The sequence below is a fragment of the Caloenas nicobarica genome, chromosome 12 (genome assembly GCF_036013445.1).
Source record: "Caloenas nicobarica isolate bCalNic1 chromosome 12, bCalNic1.hap1, whole genome shotgun sequence".
NCBI classification, from domain to species: Eukaryota; Metazoa; Chordata; class Aves; order Columbiformes; family Columbidae; genus Caloenas; species Caloenas nicobarica.
The window spans coordinates 5,186,694-5,201,863 of NC_088256.1; the positions used below are offsets into that span (position 1 = coordinate 5,186,694).

The 15,170-nt window shown below is 35.6% G+C and overlaps 1 protein-coding gene across 5 annotated transcripts in view; it reads left to right on the forward strand.

The window, feature by feature from the left end:
* The window catches only part of STAG2 (STAG2 cohesin complex component), a 77,783-nt gene that overhangs the window by 38,550 nt on the left and 24,063 nt on the right, over positions 1-15,170 (forward strand). For all 5 annotated transcript variants that reach the window (XM_065643012.1, XM_065643008.1, XM_065643011.1 and 2 more), the window contains exons 3-15: positions 1,352-1,430; positions 1,562-1,723; positions 3,862-3,958; positions 5,244-5,320; positions 6,834-7,038; positions 9,287-9,438; positions 11,102-11,175; positions 11,290-11,413; positions 12,530-12,628; positions 12,725-12,804; positions 13,320-13,427; positions 14,078-14,189; positions 14,786-14,903. In XM_065643012.1, the coding sequence (XP_065499084.1) occupies positions 1,352-1,430; positions 1,562-1,723; positions 3,862-3,958; positions 5,244-5,320; positions 6,834-7,038; positions 9,287-9,438; positions 11,102-11,175; positions 11,290-11,413; positions 12,530-12,628; positions 12,725-12,804; positions 13,320-13,427; positions 14,078-14,189; positions 14,786-14,903 (1,487 nt within the window). The remainder of the gene's footprint in view (positions 1-1,351; positions 1,431-1,561; positions 1,724-3,861; positions 3,959-5,243; positions 5,321-6,833; positions 7,039-9,286; positions 9,439-11,101; positions 11,176-11,289; positions 11,414-12,529; positions 12,629-12,724; positions 12,805-13,319; positions 13,428-14,077; positions 14,190-14,785; positions 14,904-15,170) is intronic.

The window sequence follows — 15,170 nt, forward strand, 5'->3', positions numbered from 1 at the left end:
TTGAAATGGATGAAATGAGTATGAAATCTAAAAAGATACAAAGATGCAGTTTTGTATCAATGAGGTTGGTTGTGTGGGTTTTTTTTCCTTTTCATGAGAAATAAAGGTAACTTGGAAGATGTTTCCATATTAAATACTGTTTTTACAGCTGTTTTTATATATTTTTTTTTCTTTTTACTCTGGTACAGTTCATTGCTTAGTGAAATGTTTAGAATTTGTGTTCTGTTCTTTCCTGTGAAAATAACACCTAGGAAGTTTTGAAGAAGTATTTCTCATCTTTCTTCTTTTCTCTCTACATGCCCTTCCTGCCCCCCGCAGTTGGAGATTTTACCTGTCTATATCAGAATATATAGTCAACAAAACCAGAAATAGCAAAATACATGTTAAAAGGCAGAAAGCACCTTTCAGACACTTGCAGTAGTGAGAGACCTTCCATTTCTTGATTGGTTTAGAATGTTATAAATAAATAGAAGTAGGTCTACCCTGGTCATTCTTTGATTGCATTGGTAAATTGCATCAGGAAGTGTGTATCAGAAATTTGTGATAGCAGCTGGAATTCATTGTACTGCATGTCTATGTTAAAACAAGATCTAGTAGCATCATTTAAGTCGTATTCTGTAGGAAATATAGAACTAGAGAATATATAAGCTAAGCATTGTCTATTAATAATTCAGGTGATTTCACAGACCATCTCCCCTCTCTCCCATTGGCAATTAAGGATTTGTATATCGATGCAGCGTATTTTAATGATGTAGAAAATCAAACAAATGAGAAAAATAATTTATTGTTTAACATCTCTTCACCTTACAAGCCTAAACAGAACTACTGGCTATCTTTTTGATAGAGAAGCCTCACCTGAACTTTTTTTCTCTACCTTTCAACATTGTACCTCTTAACTGCTTATTTAGTTTCTAATAGCATGAAGAGATCTGCTGAGATGCTTTGATTATGAGGGAAGGTGGTGGTTTCTCTTTTTGATGATAAGGTTTTTTTTTTCCTTTCTTTTAAGCATTTGTGGCAGATATTTCTAGTGCTCTTTGCTTTTTGAGATGGTGTGAGGTTTGTCATGTGCCCAAAGCAAGATTCCCATCCTCTTGCTACTTTCTACCCACCTTCACATCTCTTAACCTTGGTGTATGTCTGTCTTTGCAGGTGAATTGTTAGGAGGAGGCAGGGTAGGGTGTGTGAGGTTATGCTGTGATCTATTCCTTGACAGTAGACTTAAAAGAAAAAAGCAGTTTCATTGTTAGAGTTGACTTACTGAACTGAGAGCATAATGTGACTTCAAGTGTTATATTTAAGAATGTTGCTGATGAAATGTGTAAATGGTTTGTACTTTTTATCCTTGCAGGGAGTCTGAAACACACTTCTCTTCTGATACAGACTTTGAGGATATTGAAGGAAAAAACCAAAAACAAGGCAAAGGAAAAGTATGTTCAGTTTAATCTGGTTCCTGAAAACAGAAGCTTTGTATATAGTTGTCATGGTATAAATGTATTTTTTTTTTTTAATTACCATGTAATACCCAGTTAAAACTTCTTGTGTGTATGTGTGATTGCAGACCTGTAAAAAAGGAAAAAAAGGACCAGCAGAGAAGGGGAAAAGCGGAAACGGAGGAGGGAAACCTGGTGGTCCAAATCGGATGAATGGACATCACCAACAGAATGGTGTGGAAAACATGATGCTGTTTGAGGTAGTTAAAATGGGCAAGAGTGCCATGCAGGTAAGACTTGGGGATATCTCTGTGACTTGGATGAATATACAATTTAATATTATTTTCCTGTCCATATGATTTAATAAAATGAAGCATAAAGTAAATTTTTTTTCTTTAATTTGTAGTTTTTAGTTCCAGAATAAGATTTTTTTTTTAAAGTGTTTTTGCATTGTTAAGGTTTGAATTTGAACAAACCGATGTTTCATTTCTTAATGTCAGGCATGAATAATCACACATATAATGAAGTAATTCAAATTATGATTCGAAGTGAATTTTCAGTATCCTGAATGAAGAAAGATTATTTTAGATTCCATGACTTTTAAGTCCTTTCTGTGTGGCTGTAACTAAATACAAATGTGGTTTATGCCTATAGTTGTCATAGAACTTAACAAGAAATCTGTAGTTTGTAGATGCTCCCAGAGCTTATATTATTTGAAAAGAAATAACTGCTTCTCTCACCGAAAGTAAAATTACTAGCTACAGTTTAAGGGCTGCTCTTTAAATTTCCCCTAAATTGGCTTGGGTGTATTGCAACACTGTAACTGGGTGGAATTTGGGTCAGGAAATTTTAGAAGTCTGTGCGTTAGGCAGCGTCTCCACTGCATTTATTAATAGGACTGAAGTCAGTCTGTTAAGAAATTCAGCACTTAAAAAGTTCAGTTAAATCAATAAAGCGTTTGTTTGACTCTGTGAATCTTCCAGTGGAGAGAGGGTTAAAGTGTGAGCCTGTCAGCCATGCAGCTTCCTGCTGGCTCCATGTGACTCCGCAGCAGCCTCCAAGAAACACTATCTTTGGGATTGAAAATGCAGAGTTTACAGCTGCTGTCATACGCATGCAGGAAGCCGCGTCTATATGCAGTCCTCTCAAGACTTGCCGGCTTCTGCATTAGAGCTGGAAACCTTGAAGTCTGAATTCCTTGGCAGAAATTTAGTTCAGACTTTCAAAAAGGAACAGGTTGATTTAAAGTATTTGCACAGGGAAATTTTGATACTTCCGTCATTTTTGTTCTGTTGTATTTCAAAGCAGGTGGAAAAACTATACTTTTCTAACTGTTGCTTTGTGTGCCGCATTTTCAGCCAAATGTCAGCAATGTATCTTCATGACATTTTAACTGTTAATATGATACATAGTTAAAATCTTTTGTTTTCCAAGAGCAAAACGACCTTTGCCAGGCGTGGTTACTCTGTTGAATTGGGGAGTTGATACCTAGGTAATAGTGAAAGAAAAAAATCCTCAAAGTATTTTGAAAGTAAAGTCCACTTAAGCACTCAGTGCAAACATTTTTCTCAGGGGCCCTCAGTGCTTGATTGCCTGAAAAGATTTTTATAATAATTTTTATTTTATTTTAAATTTTGTTCCATACTTTCTTCTGAGTTAGTATCTGTTCTCTGGCAAAAACAGGTGGTTCACCCACTGAGACAAAATGTTTTGAGAAACTGCTGTTTTACTGAGACTTCTTTAAAATAAATAAATTCTTAAAACAGGCTGCCTAACTGAAATATTTGTCCCATTCCTAGCATTATCCTGTTCTTGCACCATTGTCACAGGTTTCGTATTAATTTGCTTCCCTCTAAAGTTTTTTGGTAAAATGCTCTTGTTCCTATTTCATTTAGTTAATACAAAGTAATGAATATCCCTGCAGTGTAGGGCAGTGCTGTTTGTCCTGTCACGGCTGACGCGCATGGAGCACAGTCCATCAAAGGAGCAACATTTCTGAAGGGCGTAGGGATTTGTAGCTGGTGGAACTGAACACCTAAGTACTATCTTGAGAAAAGCATCACTAGTTTTGGGGTTTTTTTTTGAGAGGAGAGGGGAAGAAAACCCGGCTCTGTAAGAGATAGCAATTATCTTTGCATTCTTCTAAGAAAAAAATACCGTAGGATTCTATGGTATTCCTGTGTGCTGTGTTTAGGTGTCAGTTTTGTATGTGTATATGTTTATAGAATGTGTTCTTTTCTTGAAAACTGATATTATGACAGTAAAGGATCATTCAGACATTTTGTTCTATATTAATAAAAAAACCAGAGTTGAAGTTACTTATGGAAGAAACTATGGAAACTATGGAAGAAACTTGCCGCTAAGCAGCTAAATAACACTGACTGCCTTCAATTTCTGAAAAATAAAAACGGCCTTTCTTTCTTTTCAGTCTGTAGTGGATGACTGGATAGAGTCATACAAACATGACAGAGATATAGCACTTCTTGATCTCATTAACTTCTTTATTCAGTGTTCAGGCTGCAAAGGTAAGACTGAAATGTTTATTCATCCATTAAAGTAATATTATAGCATATTATTCTCATTCTTTGCTGTTACACTGCATATACTGTAGGAATGTTCCATCCCTCCGACTAGTCTACATTATTAGGTTCCTGTAGTCAACCTAGTATTTTTGAAGGTGGGAGCAGGAGGTTTAGAAATATTATACTGTATTTAGAAATGTAGATTAAGCCTTTTGTATTCACACCAAAGAGAATGCAGTACTGGTACCTAACACTTTGTCTTCCTCTGCTGCTGCTATTATTTCAGAAAAACATCTCTCTCTTCTAACAATGATAGTTTAGCTTGTTCAGCCTTGGAATTCTAGTTTGGATTTATCTGCTTCATATCACTGAGTGTTTGAAGATTGTTTCTTAGCCTTTGTAGAGATGCCTGCTTTAAAAGATACTACAGACAGTAAAATTATATTTCCATATCTTATTCTTCCATGTTTTCAGATTTTCTTCATGTTCACATCCTCCATTCTTTCCCCTCTCACATCATTTTGAAGAGGGGAAGGTGGCTTACCCTGCAGTGTCATTGTGCTTGATAGGGTAGGAATGGATGTAACTGGTTCTGCTCATGCATTTTTCTGTTCCGATAAGCTTTTAACATGCATAAATCTCCAGAGAGCTAACAGCATTCCTCAGAGGTTATCCATGCTTTCAAGAGCAGTGACCTTTTGATCATTGTTAGCAGATAAAACTACGGAATATTTTAATGCTTTCTGAGATGATCTCTGTCATGAATTTTAGGAGATCTATTTGGTTTTTATATCACACTTTGCACTCTAGCAACTGGAGGCCAAGACGGATAGAAATGGTGTGAAATCACTGTGTTTATTAGAGTGCAGAAGATAATAAGGAGCACTAGAACTGTTCAAAATTGTCTTACACCATTTAGAATCTTGAGTTGTGACAGGTCACTTTGGATTAGTGTAGTCTCTCAACTGAAGAAGAGATCTGGCACAAGTATGTTTGACTTTAGAACACGAGTGAATGAGTAAATTCTAGATGTATGTGTACATACACAAATATACTTTAAAAGAATAATAATAAACCCATGTATGTATATAGAAAAGAAAAAGAATTAGTGCTAAGCACTTGTTATACATGGATGCTAAAATAAAAAATTTGTAACTTCTTAAAAAATATGTGTATAATCTGTACATTTGCTGAAAATTGATAATTTTTACATTGTAGCAGGAGGCATGTCATCTGCCACTACTTCTTCCATGTTAAAAGTGCTAATAATCTAATATCTAAATTGTAGGAGTTGTTACAGCAGAGATGTTCCGACATATGCAGAATTCTGAAATAATCCGAAAAATGACTGAAGAATTTGATGAGGTAATTTAATAAAGTGCTGATAATGTATGGATATTAATTTTTTTATTTTATCTGCTCTAATCTTACTGGATCACATTGCTACAGGTTTCTTTCAAGGGTAAAGTCAGCTGTAAAATTGACAGGACTTCTGTGAATGAAAGTCTTGAACTCCGTATGCCACTGAACTTTTAAGAGTAGGAAGTAGAGCTCTCCGTGTATATGTTGTTTTATTAATGGTTTAAGAAATCAATATCCACGTTCAGTTTTTGAATAGTGGGAACTCCTGCTACCGTGGGGCTGTGTGGGATACCTCCCCGTTCCTGCTGCGTATGCAAGGCCTTTAAATCTTCTTGAAGTAACTTTTAGAATGGTTGCTAAATTTGTTTCTATGCATTCATTAATGTATGAATCATGGGGATTCGAATTTGATTATTCTTCACTCGAGGGCTTTAATGCTTTGCCTTTCATATAATTCATAGGAATTATAACTTTATCTCTTTGAAATTGTCATTTACTTTCTCTTCCACTGAGTGTTTGGGTAAATGAGATGAGCTGTGGATTGTGGTGGGGTTTCGTTTGTTTGCGGTGGGGTTTTTTTGGTCATTGTTGGGGTTTTTTTTGTTGTTGTTTTCTTTCTTCTTCTTCATGGGTTTGTTCTTGGGTGGTATTCCTTTCGCCCTGTGTTCCAAAGAATGTAAAGATAGCTTTAAAACTTCCCCCCAACATTTGTCCAACACAAGAATGATTCCCCCTCACCATTTAAAATCCAAAGAACATTGGTAATTTTAACAGAGGGGAAAATATGATTAAAAGGATCTTAGTATTCCTTAGTGCTATCTCGGTTCATAAATAGTTCTGATTTGTATAAGGTAATGTTGAATGAAATTTGTAAAGTTTCAGCTGAGTCTGTTTGTCCAGTTTGTTTTTTATCACTATATTATGCTCACTTTTTCTTGTAACAATTCTAATGAACACCTCTTAGATTTCTAATAGCTTTTCGCGGATGCTTTCTTCATTTTCAACCTGTAATGTTGTTTAGCCTCTTAAAGAAGCTGATCACAGAAGCACTGACACAAATGATTGTATTTTTTTTCTTCCCCTGTCATTTTACCATTATTTGTAAAGGATTCCCATCAGGAGAGGATGACACGTTTGTTATATTGAAAGTGTTAAAGTAGGTCATTTTATGACTTCAGGAATTTTCACTTTTTCATATATCATGTCCCTGAAAACTTTTTTTTGGGAGGGGAGGGAAAGTGGGTGAAATAGGACAGAAGGAAGAAATAAGTTATTTCAGTATATCTAGTTATGTGTGGTTTTTTTGGTAGGACTTGCAGAATGTTATCTCTGCATATAACAAGCTCAAGCTGCAAAGTATATTCATACTTGTGGAATCACATTCTTCTGATGTGTTGTTTTTATGGCATTGGAGATTTTTTGCTTTAAAGTTGTATCCATCTCTTTTTGATCTTTATTTAATAAAGTGACTTTTAAGACATTTTTGGTTTGTGTTTCCCTCCTTGTTTTTTAACAGGATAGTGGAGATTATCCGCTAACCATGGCTGGTCCCCAGTGGAAGAAATTCAAATCCAGTTTTTGTGAGTTCATTGGAGTACTCGTCCGACAGTGTCAATATAGCATCATATATGATGAATATATGATGGATACTGTCATTTCACTGCTTACGGGGCTGTCAGACTCACAAGTCAGAGCATTTCGGCACACTAGCACACTGGCAGGTCAGTGAGTTATATTTATCTGTGAATTGCTTCCATTTTATGTTTTGTGTTGCACAGGAAAGAATTCTTCTGCTTGAACTTTTTGATGTTTGACATGCAACTTGTGTTTCATTGTTTTCATCTAATGCAACTTCGGTATAGCTTTCTTACCTTTTATTGTTTTTTCATTACTGAAGAACACAGCGTTATTTTAAAGCGTTCTTCACCAGCTCTCTAGTACTTAATTAAGTCTAGTAGAAAAAGTAAATAGAAGGAAAATTTTCAGTTCATTCTATTAGTTTGTCGTGGGTCGTAATAAAGGTGTAGGTATCTTTTTATCCTCAAATGCAGTTCAACCTATTTATATTCTGCAATAAGTCAAACAGGAGTCATATTTCGGATTGAATGCTATTTTTACTACAAATTTAAATTATGCTGTATATTGAAGTCATGGCACAATGTAGTTGAAAGTAGCATTTCCATTCATTGCATTAGAAATAATTTTAAAGAATGCTTCATCAGTGATACAGTCACTGAATTTCTGTATGGTTTTAAGTAATTGTCCTTTTTACATGTGGTTTTTTTTTTTTTTCCAAATCTGTTAAATTATGAAGAAATCCTGTATGAGTATGGAGCGTTTTAAATAAATTTCTCATTATATGCACAAAGGGTAAAAGCTTCTTGGATAAGGAAGTCCTAAACCTGCGTTGATTTATGAAGAAAGGCCTCAAATGGCATTGCGCAGCACTCCACTTTGTAAGGCTTGTAGCAATTTTAGTCTGAGCAAGGTGAATTTAGACTATACGTGAAACTGAGTTTTTGCCCCACTGGAAATAGTTGTTGTTAGCTTCACTGGAACTGGCCGATTTACAGCTCCCTTCAGTTCTGGCTGAGCAGTTGTTCTACTTCATGGATCGTCTCTCGAGTATCCATGGGCACACTGCACATCAGGCTGCTGCTGCGAGGCTCCCACTAGCCAAGGCGTGTGTTCTGGAGGCAGGAACAAACCCTTTTATTTCAGAAGAATATACTGATTTTCCTCTGTCATCAATTCGACTGTTGTACCATATGGCTAATACAGATTTTAGTTCTTAAAAAAAAAAAAAAAAAGCTTTTACTACTTTTAAAAATTTCAGTTGTATCTGCATAGAAGTTGCCCTGTTGCATGTTAATTTCTGTCACACAAAATAATTTTTATTAATAGCCTGTTTGCATTTGTTCACATCAGTAGTAGGTTCTGTTGATTTTGTGTAATTACTTGTGCATTTCATATGAGATTAGTTTGTATTCTTGAAGATTGTGTTCTGTATGGGATTGAGACAGCCAACAAAATGCTTGTGTCCACATTTACTGTTATTTGCAGTAATTTTGGCTTCTATGATTAGCTCAGACTTGTTCATTTTGATATCCTTGGAGATCAGAGCGTGTGACAATATTTTGATTTATCTGCATGTTTTTATGCCTAACTCCTCGACTTTATGAAGTGTGTACCGCTAGCGTAATGTTCTGTGTGTGCTCTGCCAAGACAAGCCCTTTCAGGCCTTGTTGTTACAAAAGTGCATCAGAAAGGCAAGTACACTGTTGACCACCTCGTGGTTTGTGGAATGGGCACGTTTGTCTGCACCCCTTTTAACAGGGTTGATTCAGAAATAAAAGCACACCAAAAATCCCACCCCAAGTATATCTTACATTTTGGTCAGTTCTCTGGCTTCTGAACGGTTGGTTTTTTCTCTGCTTCTGCAAATAAAGGAATATCAAAAACAAACAAACAAACAACAACCCTGCCCCTTATTAAAATTAAATTGAGAGGGAAAGAATGGTGCGATACGGTGGCATTGGTCGTGCAAGACATTTCCTTTTGAAGAAAGAAACTTCTTGTATGTTTGAGGTTGAATGATTTTGTAACTTCAGTCTACTAACTGACTCTAATGATGCAATCCTTTTAAATATTTCCTGGGCTATGTTTCTGAATCTTCCATTCCACCTTCGTTTTTGGGCAGAAGCATATCCAATATCTCAATTCAACAATAATGCCGATAGTATTAAAAAACTGACAGAAAGAAAAGAACATGTCAGTGTTCTATCTGTTGTGTTGACAAGTAATGCTGCAGTGCTTAGTAAAACACTGCTAAAGTTCACGTAAATTTACGGTGAATGTATTTTTGTAAATACAGAACGGGTTAATGGAAGACGTCGAGATTTTTGTTTATCATTTTTCGTAGCTCAAGTAACCTTTTAAATAATCCTTATTCTTTTCACTTTTTTGTAGCCATGAAGTTGATGACGGCTTTAGTGAATGTGGCATTAAATCTTAGTATTAACATGGACAATACGCAACGACAGTATGAAGCAGAACGAAATAAAATAATTGGGAAACGAGCTAATGATAGGCTGGAACTCTTACTACAGAAAAGAAAGGAGGTTAGTGCAACTATCTGTAGCTGGTGTGCATAGGATGAGTGCTGGTTAACAGCAATTAATAATTAATCCTGTTCTGTAATGTTTTGGTTTGGTGGTGGTTCGTTTGTTTTTATAGGTAGTTATTAGTCCCTCTGTTTCATTGTTTAAGTTGTTAATGTTTAATGTTTGAAAAACTTAATTACTTTGAAAGGTGGTTCTTACTGTGTGGTTTTCTGTAAAAAGAGATAAATGAAGACTTCTAAAAAATGTTCAGATAGTGCCATCTTAGTGAACTTAGCAAGAGAGACTGCAATCAGTAATAATTTTTTGTTGTATTTCTTGACTAGTTTCCTAAACTGAGCTTAAATATGCAACAAAAATTACCATATATCAGCTGGTTTTGGCTTCTAAAGAAGAACCCCACGATCTTGGGGCAAAATACTGCTTCTATGATGTCAATATTTTAAAGACTTTTAAGGGTTGTTTTTTTTTTTCTCCTACAGAAAACACTATCGAAGCTGAAAATGCAATCTACTTCTGTTTTCTTTCTTTTTGTGTAAAAGGGGCTTGCTAAATCATTGCTGACAGTGCTGTCTTGTTTAAAGCCCTAATCCACTCAGGTTTAACTTTTTATTTTGGGGGGAGCTAGTGTGGGTTGTTTTTTGTTGTTTTGGTTAAGTTTAGATGTTAGAAATAACCTTCTGGTGACCAAAGGAAACATCTTCAACTTTTGTGCTGTTACCTGCAAACGTTTTTACTTTCTTGACCATTCAGATAAACTGACAACTTTGTCTTCTGTTTGTCTCACAAAGCTCTTGCAGTTTGAGACTGATCCCTTAAACACCTATTAAATGAAGTTGTGCTAGATGCATGTGCAGGACCAGCCCTATTATAAGTAATACCTAGAGATGCAGAAAAGGCAGTGATGTGGTAATCAAGACTTTTACAGTCTCAGTTGCTCTTGTTTATTGGCTTTTAGGATTTCTTACCAGCTCTTCTAGTTTTTGTTTCGATTTTCTATTTTTCTTGTACCAAATGAAAGCAAGCTTTGAAGTAACATTCAATTGTTTGTTTGATTTCAGGTTTTGTTTCATTTATAACTTAGCCTTATCCAGTACAAAACTTAACTTTATTCATAGATTCTTTTTGCATGTCTTTTGTTTTAATATTTTTGATTTTTATTCCACACACCGCCCCCTCTTCAGAGGCTACTGTGGGCTGGTATTAGATTTAGGCCTAGAACATGTTACATATTTTGCTTTGTTAGTCCTTTTCATCTGATGCTTAGTCTTTTTCTTCTTACTGTGCTTCCTCATAGTTTTTCCTTTCTTCCATAAATTCCTAAAAAAATTGGACTGAACACTAGGCTTAAAATGTTACTAGAAAATTAAATCAAGTTTTCTTATAACTAACTTAAGAAGGACCTTGCAGAAACCCAGCATGTTTTTGTTACTGTTCAAGAACAGTTTTCAGGTGGTCAGAATTATTAAAATTTATGTGCTGTTGTAGATGTAATTCCTTAAATAATAGCATGTTGTACCGTGAAACAGATTTCTGAATATTTCAGGATGTAATCACCACACTTTAAAAATGTTGGCTTAATTTAGTTTATCTAGCATCACCACAGTCTGATCTGACTGTAAAAGTGCTGCTCACTGTTTATGTACTCTGTTCATTCTTTCAGCTTCAGGAAAATCAGGATGAAATAGAAAACATGATGAATGCAATATTTAAAGGTGTTTTTGTGCATAGATACCGGTAAGTTTCTCTTAGTAAGTACTTTGTAGCTGCATTAATTTATTTGGGAAGCTGGTGATGAGTTATTTCTAATTATTAATCTGTTTGATCCTGTTACCCCACTTCTCTCCACAGAGATGCAATCGCTGAAATAAGAGCTATCTGTATCGAAGAGATTGGGATATGGATGAAGATGTACAGTGACGCCTTTCTCAATGACAGCTACTTAAAATATGTCGGGTGGACTATGCATGATAAGGTAAGCTGCATGGAGGAAAAGGAGCAGAGTCACGAAGCTTAACTCCATGTTTTTGGTTGTTGATCTTGCTAGACTGAGTTCTGATCTCTTGATTGTTTTAATCAGTAACTGCTTTTCTTATCACTCGGAAGCACTGGCGTTTCGATATATATATATATAAAAAAATAGGCTTGAATCTTTTGAATGGTTTTAGAGAGTATATATAGATTTTTAAGGTACTGTTATTTGTAAGGAAATGGCTTTTTCTATTCATTTATTGCTGATACAAACTTCTACTTTATAATGCTTAACTATTTAAAATTATTGCATTTCACATGGAATAATCCAGTCACATAGCCTAACAGTTTCTCTGTTTTTCCAAGTTAAGAAATATGGGAAAAGTCCCCTTTTGTGCTGATGCGTGCCTCAAGCTCTTACCACCTACCAGCTAGAGATTATTCTCTGCTTGGAGTTTACAAATACTCCTTGATTCATTGTTAAGTCAGCACATTGTCTCAGTTCTTGCATCAGAGACTTCAAGCTATCAAATTTTAAGTGAAACATATGCAGGATGCTCGCTCATGCTACGTTGTTCATGGGTCTGGTATCAAAAACCAGTAACCTCTAGCAGTGGGATGATAAGAAACTGCGTAAAGTCAGTTGCCCTGGACTTCGAAAAGTACTTTTGTATCTGTACCTTGAAACACGTTCTCTGCTAAAGCAGATCTTGTACTTCAGGAGAAATATTTCTCTTTGTATCTGCTTGGGAATTCTGATCTAGCAAGAGATGGTCATTAATGATACAGATGTTGCCAGTTTTAATTTAAGTGAAAGGAAGGGCATAGAATTCTACTTGGAAATATCCTGTGCATTTAAAATACGTCTTTAAAGAATGAAACAAGTGTATTTGACTTAAAGATACAAACTGCAGTAAGATGTTGGGGGTTTTTCTGTTGGTTTCTGCACCCTCTCTCATTGGCTTGTTACAAACAAGTATTTTGTATAGAATATCTTGACAGCATTTAATCTTTGTCTTTGAATTAACTCAGACTGCAAAAGAAGCATGTCTTGCATGATTTGAAGATCACATCTGTATCCTATACTTGACTTTTAATCCAGTTCTTATTTTTATTTTAGCAAGGGGAAGTAAGACTCAAATGCCTAACTGCTTTGCAAGGGCTTTACTATAATAAAGAACTTAATTCCAAATTGGAACTCTTCACCAGTCGGTTCAAGGTTAGTGTAACTTCATATTTTTAAGTACCTGTGATTTTTTTTAAAGTTATATTATACTTCTTTCCTCTTTAAAAATACTTTGTTTTGTGTTCTTAGGATAGAATTGTGTCTATGACTCTTGACAAAGAATATGATGTTGCAGTCCAAGCAATAAAATTACTCACTCTTGTTTTACAGTAAGTACATGTACATCTCCTTATCTGACCTACAATAAATATTAAAAGTATTTCTCATACCTGTGGGCAAGGACAGCAGCTTGGCAGAATTCAGATAATCCAGAGTCTAGAAAATGCCTGCGCATCTTACACTTAAACAAATCAGAATTTCAAAAGTAATCTCGCTAGAACAGTGCTGCTACTTATCTACCACAGTTAAGTAAGTGTAAAGGCTGGAAACCTAGAATTCAGCCTCCATCATTTGAAGCTATTGTGGAATATCAAACTGAAGAAATATAGGATGTATTTAACATTATACAGTAATTGAACTTTTGAGCATAACCTTCTACCAAACACTCATCAGTAATTTTCATTTAGGAAAACTTTGGAGCTAAGCTGTCTTGTTTTGGGTTTTAGGATGATAAATTGAAGGAAAAGTTTTCCATTCTCCTTCATTTCCATCTCCTTCTTTAGTGTTCATACGCTATTGACTCAGTTTTTGTTTTATGTTTTCCTTCTTCTCATCCCACTCTTAGGAGTAGTGAAGAAGTTCTGACTGCAGAAGACTGTGAAAACGTCTACCATCTGGTTTATTCAGCTCATCGGCCAGTAGCAGTTGCTGCAGGGGAATTTCTGTATAAAAAGTAAGATAGAGAAATTATCGACAGGAATAAGAAGTGAACTGTATTTTGAAGGCTGCCCTCTAAAAGCTCGTACCTACAGGGAATATAATAAAACCCTTTCTCTGTTTTCACTTTTCCTGTTCTTTCTGTGTTCTGTGGAACATCTTAAAATGCTCACATAGTTTGGTACCTAGAACTTGCACTTGCATCATAACAAGTATTTTCCTATTTGTAGTCCCTCCTCCTCCCTGCCAAAGTTGCCTCATATGACCCTTTAATAAAGTATTTTTCTGTTTAACAAAAAAAATCCATCTAATACTTTTCAAACCTTCTTCCAATATTTCTTTGTTGCTTGAAGTCTCTCGGGGAGGTTCAGAAAACGTAGTTTGCTAAAGAGGAGCATGGGACCTCAAGCACCTGCAATTATCACTGATGCTTATAAACTATTTTGTTATAATTATACATTCCACTGGAAACAGTCAGTGAAATACCAGCTCAGTATATATGAAATTGTTCAAATGATACTTGTCCTAAATTACTTCCTTTCAAAATTAACTATGGAGCCAAGCAGCAAAGTATTGTGTGTCTGTAAAAAAACAATATTTTGATATGAATTGACTGTGGCAAAGGCAATGAAGAAGCAGCTTGTCCTGAAATAATTTTTCTTTTAGGCTTTTCAGCCGCAGAGATCCTGAAGATGATGGAATACTTAAAAGGAGGGGAAGACAAAGTCCGAATGCTAATCTTGTGAAGACATTAGTGTTTTTCTTTTTGGAAAGTGAAGTAAGTTGAGTTTCAGGGATATCCTTGTTTTTGTAGTGTGTGTGGTGGTGGTTTGTTTGTTTGTGTGTGTTTGTTTTTAATTTAATTGTTGTTTTTCCCTACTCATTCGTTAATAACCATGGATGTGTCGTCGTTTTCCTATTATTTGAGCAACCTGGGAATTAAAAGATTTTTGTGTGGTTGTGTTTATTTGAAGGATCTGTCCCATCCACATTGTTGAGACAGGCTGTGAACTCAATATTCTTCCTTCATTCTTCATGCTAATGTATAGGTGGAAAGAAATTGTGATGTAAGTGATTTATGAGTGAGTAGGGGAAAAAAAGCCCCAAACCAAGCAACCCCCCGCAATCCCCACCTCCTTATCTCCCAAGTTTTGACAAATCTTGTAGCACTACTCTTGTTAGCAGCTGGTCTAGATTAATCTTTTTAAGTTAATTGGGGAAGAGAGGCTTCTGTTGAACCAGAGAGCTTGCAAAATTTTCTGGGTTTTTTACCACAAACAGGAGCCAAGTGAAAAAAACCCGCTGTATTATAGCAAGTTCTGTAATGAACTTTATTGCTGATAAAGAAAAATACTTAATCTGTTCTCATTTTAGTTGCATGAACATGCTGCTTATCTTGTGGACAGCATGTGGGACTGCGCAACAGACCTCTTGAAGGACTGGGAATGTATGAACAGTCTTCTGCTGGAGGAGCCTCTCAATGGAGAAGAACGTAAGAGATTTTCCTTGATCTTTCTTTATTGCTACACAGTTTCTTAGTCTTGATTTATAAGGAAATAAGATGTTTACATTTATGAGTCCCCATATATTCTCTGTTTTTACATGACTATAATAAATCACTGATAGTAATTATAAAATGTGAGGAGGAGTAGAAAGAGATCACTTCTGGTATGGAATTGAGACACAGAAGAACAATGGTGGAAAGGAAAGAGGGAGAAAAGAGAGGGAATAACATGCAGTGTCCAGTTGCCCTGTTCTT